Genomic DNA, 8,034 nt, shown 5'->3' with positions numbered 1-8,034 from the left:
TCTATTCTAGAATGAAAGTGGCATTATTGAAGTAGTTATACTGCAGAAGAAGTCAATTTATCCACAGATGCAAGCCCTTAAACATGGAAACCCCAACAAATGCTAATTCTACCACTTTTCTCTGGCTAGTGGTAGCTAAAGTGTTTTATGCTCACTTCTCACCAGTGGTGTGAGAACAATGGTTTGATTACTATTGAGCCCAAAAGTGGAAGGGTGGAAATGTAGAGAACAGCTGGGTTTAATGAGCTAGAACTGATGTCTGTACTAAAACTGTGTATGCATGTGATTCAAGCACTATCTACTTATATGTAAATAATGAGCAGTCTAATTTAAGACTTTTGTTATTAAGTTTAGAATAGAGATAAGACTCTGAAAGAACTTTTAAAAATGGGAGACAACATTTCTAAACTCTACTCCAGGGATAGCTAGTTTGGTTGTTTTTTGTTTTTTTGGCACTTTATAAACAAAAACCAAAATAATTACTTTATCAAGGCATAAAGTACAAATCTCTTCCCAAATGTGGTGGCCTTTCCATTCTAGGCTACACTGTTGGTCTCCAGATAATGCCTTACAACAACGTATGTTTTCACTTCACTTTTTTGCTTGCATTTTATTCAAAGTTATGTGGATTTTTCCATAGTGAAGTCCTAGAATGTCAGTAGAATGATCACTTATTCTTTTGAAGAAAACAGTTCCAGAGGTAATGCATTAATAGTTTTGTGCCACTGTGCAGTGGTTGAGCCAGACAGTAAGGGAAAAAACTTAAATCCATGCAAAAAAAAAAAAAAAAGTTTTATAATTCCAGCAAAGTAATTAAAATATAAATCATATGGTAATATGATTTGTATACTTCACCATGAAGCAACCTCAGACAACAGAATCTGGTATCTGGAATATGGAATTTTCTCTATGTAATTAAAGATGTCAGTTTATGTTTCTTCAGATTATTTTCAGCTACTTAACAGTTTTTCATGCTAGTCGTTTGTCTCTTTCCACTAAAACTAGTCTTAGCTAGATTGGGAAAACTTTGTTGATGAAATCACAATAGGAAAAATTAAATAAACCCTAGTAGTTAGCCTTGTGTTTAGGATTTTAATCTAAAATGAGTGATTATTACTTAGAAGAGGGCAGTGAGGAAATTAAAAGCACCAAAAAGGTATTGCTTTTATAGTAACTATAGTATCTGTCTTTAAAATTTAAATCAGCTTTTTGTTATTGACCATGAAAACTTACTGTTTTACTTTTATGGATTCAGTCTCACTTCCTAATCTTCAAACTGCTACTTGGAGATATGCAGGCAGAAAATCCACAAATGTGAACTGTCCTCAGACATACAAAATTACTTCTTTTTCAAGGCGAATTCAGTCTGTGAGAATTCTGGAGATTCACTTTTTCAACAGATCAGTGGTTGGCTGACTTTTGTAACACATCTCTGCCAAAAGCTCTCTCCCGCAGATGGTAACAGCTGGGTTGTGACCGAGTTTGAAAAAATACAGACGGAGTCCTTATGAAGGGTCCATTGTATTATCCCAATGATTTTTTTCTTGTGAGTTTTCATTGTATCATTACATAATTTACTCAGGAATTTGGGGAGGAAGGGGGTTAAAGCAGTGATTCTCAACCAGGGGTACGCATACCCTTGGGGGTACGCAGAGGTCTTCCAGGGAGTACATCAACTCATCTAGATATTTGCCTAGTTTTACAACAGGTTATGTAAAAAGCACTAGTGAAGTCAGAACAAACTAAAATTCCATACAGATGATGACTTGTTTTTACTGCTCTCTATACTATAAACTGAAATGTAAATACAATATTTATATTCCAACTGATTTATTTTATAATTATATGCTAAAAATGAGAAAGTAAGCAATTTTTCAGTAATAGCGTACGTGACACTTTTGTATTTTTATGTTTGATTTTGTAAGCGAGTAGTTTTTAACTCAGGTAAAACTTGGGGTACACAAGGCAAATCAGACTCCTGAAAGGCGTCTGGTAGTCTGGAAAGATTGAGAGCCACTGAGTTAAAGGATCTGATATGGTAAACTGGGTTACTTGGCCACATCCTATACCCATTGCAGTTAACAGGAATTTTACTACTGACTTCAGTAGAAATAGGATCTAACCAATAATATTACTTAATCATGTAAACAAATTATATGAAGTGGGAGATGGCTCATTTTATTGTTTGGGTTGAATTAAATTGTGATATTGAATATTTTTAATTAATATGAAAGTGGCCTGAGCAATGTATAGGCACTTTAAATATAAAGTAGAACAAAAATAAATGTAATATATTGTTTTTAATGCATCTGCTCATATAACACAACAGTCTAATTACACAACACAGTAAGGGATTATTAATAAAGTACTATAAATCTGGAATGAGGGAAGTAATTTTATTAATCAGCTTCCAAAAATATATGGCATTAAGTATTTGACCCATTAATGTTAGGTATGAGTAGTACAAAGGGTACACTGTCACTCAAGGGGCCACGTGACCGGAAGGTCCGCCTTACCTGCCTCAGTTTACCGGAATTTCCGCCTCAATCAGGCTCCCGATTTCCGGCCCCGCCCCACCGAGACCACGCCCCCTTGACCTTTAGGCCACACCCCCGACCTTTAGGCCACGCCCCCCAAGGCCCCACCCCACCTGGTCACCTGACATCCAGGCCCTCCTTGGGTTATGACGTCCTGGTCAAGATGGACCAATGGGAGAGGGTTATCCTCCGAGAGCGGGATTGGTCCCAGAGGGGGACCTGACCGGAAGCGGGCATTGTGCATTACATGCCAAGAGCGGGGGTTGGGGTGTTTGAATTTGTGCCAAGAGCAGGGATTGGCCCAGAAAGAGCTGGGGGAGGAGCGTGGCGTCCCCATCCCCAAGGGGAGCGGGGTTAGGCCGTCCCAGAAGGGAAAGGTGCACCAATGGGGATGTTCGGACGGCGGCGGCGCAGCCCCCGGAAGTTTTGGGGCCTTTAAAGCGTCTCGTTTTCGAGACAGCGTGGTTCACAGCTCGTGGAAAAAAACGCCGAGAGGGGAACATGGACGCCTTCACCACCCCTGTGTGGCCTTCGAAAATTGTTTTGGCTCCTCAGTTCTTGGCCCCCAGGCTTAGAAACCGCCACCTTAGCGAGAGTTCCGAGGAGGAGAGCCCTGTGGCCCAGCCTTTGTTCGACACGCCGGAGATGCCTGACGAGCCTGACGGCCTCACGCTGTCCGTGCCCCTGGAGGAAGGCCGGTTGCAGGAGGAGGCCGAAGGAAGAAACGAGCCGCAGGTAAAGGACCGAGCAGGGCTGGTGGGGGGGGGGGGTAAGGGGGGGGGTTAGTAGCCGAGCCGGGTACTGTAAATCTAAAAAGCCAAAGCCAAGCCGTAGAGACTTACAGCTATTTCTTTTTTTGAAAAATCTCTCGACAAGTCGACGATGCCTTTTTACAGGCCTTTGAGAAGCTACACATCGATAGTCCTGAGGGAGTAAATCAACCATGCGTCAGCTGTTTTTGCACATGTGTGTTACACCAATCTGAGAGGGAAGCAGCTGTAAAAAGGGGGGGGTGTTAAACCCGGCTGTTAATAAAGATTGTCAGCATAACTGTGTCTTTTCATACTTGTGTTATGCGCGACAACCATGTCAACGCAGGCGGCTCTTTTAAAGCAAATATATTACACCCCTGGGGAAATTGGGCGCTTTGGAGGGGTGAACTCTCTTTTTCAAGCGGCCAAAAAGCATAGTAAAACTTTGAGCAGAGGTGCGGTAAAAGCCTGGCTTTCGGACCAGGATGCTTACGCTTTACACAAACCGGCCCGAATACGTTTTAAAAGAAACAAGACGGTCGTTTCCGACGTGGACGCGCAATGGCAGGCAGATTTGGTGGATATGCAAAGGTTTGCCAAACACAACAGCGGTTTTAAGTACATCTTAACAGTGATAGACATTTTATCCAAATACGCATGGGCTTTAGGCCTCAAAAAGAAGACTGGTGGCGAAGTGGCCGGGGCCTTTAAAGCTATTTTTAGCCAAGGGCGTGTGCCTCAGAAATTACAAACCGATCAGGGAAAAGAATTTTTAAACAAACCTTTAAGCGGTTTGTTAAAGCGGCATGGCGTTTGCCATTTTGTTACTAATAACGAAGTCAAAGCTGGGGTTGTGGAGCGATTTAACAGAACTTTAAAATCTAGGATGTGGAGATATTTTACCTCCCACAACACCTTTCGCTACATCGAAGCGTTACCCGAGTTTATAAAGAGTTACAACGGGAGCTTTCACAGAACCATACGTGCCAGACCCATCGACGTGAACCCCTCAAATTCTCTGAAAGTGTGGAAAACGGTATACGGAGAAGGTTTAGAAGTAAAACCGGTTGTTGCCCTTTTTAGAAAGGGTGATCACGTGAGACTATCTAAAACCAAAGGTGCTTTTGAAAAAGGTTATGAACAAACGTTTACCGATGAGATATTCATAGTGACTGAAACCTTAACGAGGGGACAGAGGCCTGTATATTGATTAAAAGATTACGCGGGCGAGGCAGTTGTTGGATCTTTTTACCCTGAAGAATTACAAAAAGTGAACCCCAAACGGGACAGGGTTTACAGGATTGAAAAAGTTCTAGCGGAGAAAGGAAAAGGGAGAAAAAAGCAGCTGTTGGTGAAATGGTTGGGGTGGCCCGCGAAGTTTAACAGCTGGGTGGAAGCTTCTCAACTCTGCGACGTTTAGAAAAGAAAATGAACGATGGAGGCTTTTACATTACTTTACCTAGCAACGCCAGCTCTGGGGTTTTTCCCCAAAACACCAACTCGAACTTTACTGTACAACTAATTAAATCCTTGGATCTCCCGGGGGCCTGGGAGGTCGGGTTAGTGGAAATACAGTACCCACACAGCTGGAACAACATCAGCGATGCCACGCCTTTCGAAATCACCTATGGAGATAAAAAATGGAATTTCGTCCTACGACGAGGTTATTACTCGTCCCTGCCCGAATTACTGGAACATATGAACAGCACTGTGGCTAGTCAACCAGGGGCACCTGAGATGGTGCTGAACTATGACCCCGTGCGTAGAAAAGTTAGACTTAAGGCCTCTGATGAAGCTTATATGTTTTCCATGGTCGGAGAGTTGGCTCATATTCTTGGTTTGCACCCCAAGAGCCGTGTTAATAAAATCCTTTTCACGGCAGACATCACAGGGGGTTTTAACTCTTTATATTTGTACACGGACATCGTGGAACACCAGTTTGTGGGGGACTTTTCCGTTCCACTGTTACGCTGCGTGCCCGTCCGAGGAACAAACAACGAGTTTGTCACCATCACCTACGATAAACCACACTACATTCCTGTCAGTAAACACCACATCGACACCATCACCATTGAAATAAAGACAGACCAGAACAAATACGTCTCATTTCGCTCTGGTAAGGTGATCGTCAAACTGCACCTGCGTCCCCGGAGAGAGCGAGGCTTCTAAAAAACAAAACAAAACATTATGGTAATCCTAAAAAATTATGGCGACCCGGTCGTCTACAGCAACTATTACAAAGCCCAGGCTGGATACGCCCTTCCCGGTTATCACAGGTCCCCCGTGATGTATGGTGCAGGAGTGGGTGGAATATTCCGTAGCCTCTTCAGAAAAGCCGTACCGCTTTTGAGGAGGGGGCTAGAGATCATTAAACCCCACGTCAAAACCGCCGCTAAAAACATAGCTAGAGACATGGTAGGCAACGTCACCCGGGCTGTTCTGGAGAAGGTGGGGAACCCTCCCGAGCAGGAGGGGTCGGGATTATTGTACATTAAAAGGAGAAAGAGGAGCGCTTCACACCAACGACGCACGGGACCACCGAAGCCCTTTAAAAGAAAGGCCGTGACGCACGGGGGCCGTCATAAGCGAAAGACCAAGGGTAAGCGTAGGAGACGCCCAGCACCTGGTAAAAAAGACATATTTTAATCACCATGGCTTTCGTTCACTGTGGGTCTGATGAATGTGCCAAATCCGAACTAGACTTGTTCCAAATAGCCCCCACCCAGACCAGCATCGAGAAAAGCATCTACATCGAGGTGCCACCGCTATCGGCCATTACGGAGGCATCCCCCCTCGACTTCTTTATAGCTGGGAATGGCATAGATTATATGGATTTAAACAACACGCTTCTGTACCTCTGTTGCAAGATCGTAAAAGGAGATGGAACCGCCCTCGCCCGGGACGCCGCTGTGGGGCTGGTGAATTATCCCGTGGCGTCTATTTTCAGCCAGCTGGATGTCACGCTGGGAGACCACCTCATAAGTCAAAGCAACAACTGTTACCCTTACAGGGCCTTTATAGAAGCCGTGCTCAATTACAGCGACGACACTCTCGCCACGCAATTTTCCGCCAGTCTGTTTTTCAAAGATACCCCCGGACAACACGAAGACGTGGCACGGGACGGTGAGAATCTAGGGTTTGTCAAGAGGTCAAATTTGACAGCCCAGAGCAGGACGATAGAGCTGTTGGGCCATCTGCACAGCGACCTGTTTTTTCAAGAAAAACTTTTGTTGAACGGCGTGGACGTGAAAATTAAACTGACACGCTGTAAAGATACCTTTTGCTTGATGGGGGATGCGGCTGAAGGCTATAAGCTGCGCATCGTCTCAGCGTCCCTTTTTGTGAAGAAAGTACGGGTGGCCCCAGGCGTCCGTTTGGGGCACGCTGAGGCCCTGCTTACCGCTAATGCTAAATACCCCGTGGACCGTGTGGGAATGAAAGTGTTTAGCATCCCCGCAGGCAGCAGGGTCAGTAACCAGGAGAACCTGTTTTTGGGACAGCTGCCCAAAACGCTTGTTCTGGGGTTTGTGGATAACGACGCCTTCAGTGGTAATTACGCTAAAAACCCCTTTCACTTTAAACATTACGATATTAATTTCGTGGCGTTGTACGTGGATGGTGAACAGATACCCACCAAGCCCTTGCAACCAGACTTTGGGGCCGGGCGCTGCGTGAGGGAGTACATGAATCTGGTACAGACGGCCGGTAAACACATGAAAGATCGCGCGCTGCTCATCGACCGTGTGGAATTTGCACAGGGCTACACGCTGTTTGCCTTCGACCTGTCTCCCGACCAGGAGTGCGCCGACCACTATTCCCTGATTAAAACCGGGAACCTGAGAGCAGAAATACGTTTTGCGAAGGCTTTGACGGCCACCGTCAATATGATCGTGTATGGGGTTTTTGACAACGTCATAGAGATAAATCAGAGAAGAAATGTTCTGTTTGACTATATGTGAACATGGACACCGTGCAGCTCTTGCGTGTCTTATCAGCGGACCCTGACACGAAAGAGGGTTTCTTAGATGTGTTCCCTAGCGATTGGCTCCCCGGCGGCAGGCTGTCTCGGAGACCCCTGCGTTTGGTGGTCAACACGCATCCGCACAACCAACCGGGTGAACACTGGCTTGCCTTGTACCTGGCGAAGGGCGACTGCGGAGAGTTTTTTGACTCATACGGACACCCCCCGGACAGCGTGTTGTTTCCTAGAAGCATCATGAAATTTTTAAACAAAAATGCCGCCGACATCGCGTTTCACACTAGACAATTACAAGACCCCCGCTTCGTCGCCTGTGGCTACCACTGCGTGTTTTTTTTACACCACCGTAGCAAGGGTTTACCTTTTGACCAGATTTTAAAATTATATTCTAACGACGTAGTGCAAAACGACCGGATGGTGGTGAATTTTGTAAGAAATATAAAAAGTAAATTCGTGGGCAAGCCCGGGCATGCCCAAAACATGTTTCAACATGCCCAGACATGTATATCGGCCTCCTCCCGCAACCGGCCTTCCTCCAGGGGCACGGACAGCGTGAGGTCGTCAGGCTCGTTGGGCGTCTCCGGCGTGTCGAACAAAGGCTGGGCCACAGGGCTCTCCTCCTCGGAACTGTCGCTAAGGTGGCGGTTTCTAAGCCTGGGGGCCAAGAACTGAGGAGCCAAAACAATTTTCGAAGGCCACACGGGGGTGGTGAAGGCGTCCATGTTCCCCTCTCGGCGTTTTTTTCCACGAGCTGTGAACCACGCTG

The 8,034-nt window shown here is 45.5% G+C and overlaps 1 protein-coding gene across 1 annotated transcript; it reads left to right on the top strand.

Moving 5' to 3' along the window:
• Positions 1 to 5,940: 5,940 nt before the first annotated feature.
• On the top strand, positions 5,941 to 7,248 carry LOC137156645 (uncharacterized protein F54H12.2-like). Its single transcript, XM_067553514.1, has one exon. It carries the CDS (start codon positions 5,941 to 5,943, stop codon positions 7,246 to 7,248), a length of 1,308 nt encoding a protein of 435 aa, XP_067409615.1.
• The last annotated feature ends 786 nt before the right edge of the window (positions 7,249 to 8,034 follow it).

The sequence above is a fragment of the Emydura macquarii genome, unplaced genomic scaffold (assembly GCF_026122565.2).
Source record: "Emydura macquarii macquarii isolate MOO-44397 ecotype Brisbane River unplaced genomic scaffold, CSIRO-AGI_Emac_v2 contig_1477, whole genome shotgun sequence".
NCBI lineage: Eukaryota > Metazoa > Chordata > Testudines > Chelidae > Emydura > Emydura macquarii.
The sequence above is the reverse complement of the archived record's forward strand: the minus strand, read 5'-3'. Positions and strand labels throughout refer to the sequence as shown.

Coding starts and splice junctions, on each gene's coding strand:
- LOC137156645 (XM_067553514.1), top strand. CDS start 5,941: ATGGCTTTCGTTCACTGTGGGTCTGATGAATGTGCCAAATCCGAACTA.